The sequence below is a fragment of the Arachis ipaensis genome, chromosome B04 (assembly GCF_000816755.2).
Source record: "Arachis ipaensis cultivar K30076 chromosome B04, Araip1.1, whole genome shotgun sequence".
Taxonomy (NCBI): Eukaryota; Viridiplantae; Streptophyta; class Magnoliopsida; order Fabales; family Fabaceae; genus Arachis; species Arachis ipaensis.
In genome coordinates this window covers 1,203,050-1,204,791 of record NC_029788.2, presented here as the reverse complement: position 1 = coordinate 1,204,791, position 1,742 = coordinate 1,203,050, and the positions used below count along the sequence as shown (strand labels likewise).

The 1,742-nt window shown below is 33.0% G+C and overlaps 1 protein-coding gene across 4 annotated transcripts in view; it reads right to left on the bottom strand.

Moving 5' to 3' along the window:
• Positions 1–1,742, bottom strand: part of LOC107638334 — a 13,508-nt gene that overhangs the window by 4,301 nt on the left and 7,465 nt on the right. For all 4 annotated transcript variants that reach the window (XM_021120350.1, XM_016341561.2, XM_021120349.1 and 1 more), the window contains one exon: positions 1,083–1,445. In XM_021120350.1, coding sequence (XP_020976009.1) covers positions 1,083–1,445 — 363 coding nt within the window. The remainder of the gene's footprint in view (positions 1–1,082; positions 1,446–1,742) is intronic.

Below are 1,742 nucleotides of genomic sequence, written 5' to 3'. Positions count from 1 at the left end.
ATCGCACCAAATTTTTGGAAACGCTAACAAAAATAATCCTCACTTTTTAAAACGACAAAAATGTCCTTAAAATATTATAAAACGCAACAAAAATAACCAAAAATAATATCATTTTTTTATAAGTAGCAAACGACTTTTGTATTTGGCAAACCGCTTATGCATTTGATCCAAATTTGTAGGAATATTTGAATAACTATTGAGAAAGTATACACACAAAAAATCGGATAATAATTCGATTTCTAGAAAAAAAATATATTTTTTAAAAGTGTTATTGGTCATTTATAAAAAAGAATCGCAAAAAAAAATCTACTTAGAATAAAATTATCAAATTTAAAGGATAAAATGGTCTCGCTTTTCTAATCATACTTGCAAAAAGCCGCATCAAAATCTAATTTCTAAAGCACTTTTTGAGAATATATATTTAACGCTGGATATTTTGTTGCGTTTCAAAATATTTTGAGGACATTTTTGTCCTTAACAAAAGTGAGATTTTTTTTATAAGCATCTTCGAAAATTGGGTATGATTTTGTAGTTTACACTAGAAATAACTTAAAATTGGTTGGGGTAAACCAGCAAAATTGCACCCGAAATATCTTGATGCTGACAAAAATGTTACCGAATTTTGTTATCGATAAAAATGTCCTCAAATAATTTGAAAACGTGCCAAAAATGCTCAACCGCAATTAGAAACCTACTCCGTTAACAGAAAATCGTGACGTGACTCATTTGTTAATGTCAGAGTTTCACTTGTCATATATGAAGCTCCGTTTGCCACATCACTGTTTTCCTTTAACGACGTTTTAGTTCACGAGTGTGTATTTTTGTCACATTTTTAAATAATTTGAGGATATTTTTGTTGATAACAAAATTGAAGGCATTTTTGTCAGCGACAAAATAATTTGGTTGATTGTTGGTTATGAATTAATTTTAACTTAAAATTGTCCTAATTAAAAATTGATCCAAAACAATTTTCTTGATTATCAAGCAACATTTATCCAAAATCTAGGCCCATTGCACACAGACGTTTGGTTTTTAGAGGTTGCTAAATAGGCTTAGATTGACAAAGGAAACAGACAAGCCACCTGATTAGTAGTCCGGGCATGAGAATTACATTCCTCGTCAGGTTGCTCTAGGTTGGTGTCAGCCTTCACTGATACGGATATCTTGTCATGTCCAAATCTGAATCGCTTCGTTAATGGATTAGATTTTGCCTCACAAACAGGATGCTGATGTTCAAAGGATGCATCATCCATTCCTGAAGATTGCATTAAATTATGCTTAGGAAGACCAGGTGACCTTTTCCACACCAGGGTAGACAATCGGGTATTACGACTCCTGGAGATGCATCGAATTGGACGGGAGAGTGCCTCAAAAAAAGGATAATTTCCTAATTTTGGAACACAGAATTTGATGAGGAACAACCTGTTATCACACTTGGATGAAAGCTGGCAAATGGAAACATAGTTAGTGATGGTGCCAAACTGCCAAAGAATATCAGAACTTAATTACATGGAGAGTCATGTATGACACCTTGAATTTGAGTCAACATATTCTTATATTTCATGGCATTGTAATTGGTCAACAAGGCAAGTACAATCACATTAATCTCTCTAACATATACCATCTTTTTAGTTCAGGATATGATCAAATTTAACATTTTAATTTAGAACTGTTTCAAATGCACAACAGTTTCTCATTAAAGAGAAAGGAAAGAGGAGAAAAAAAAGGGGGGGGGGGGGGGC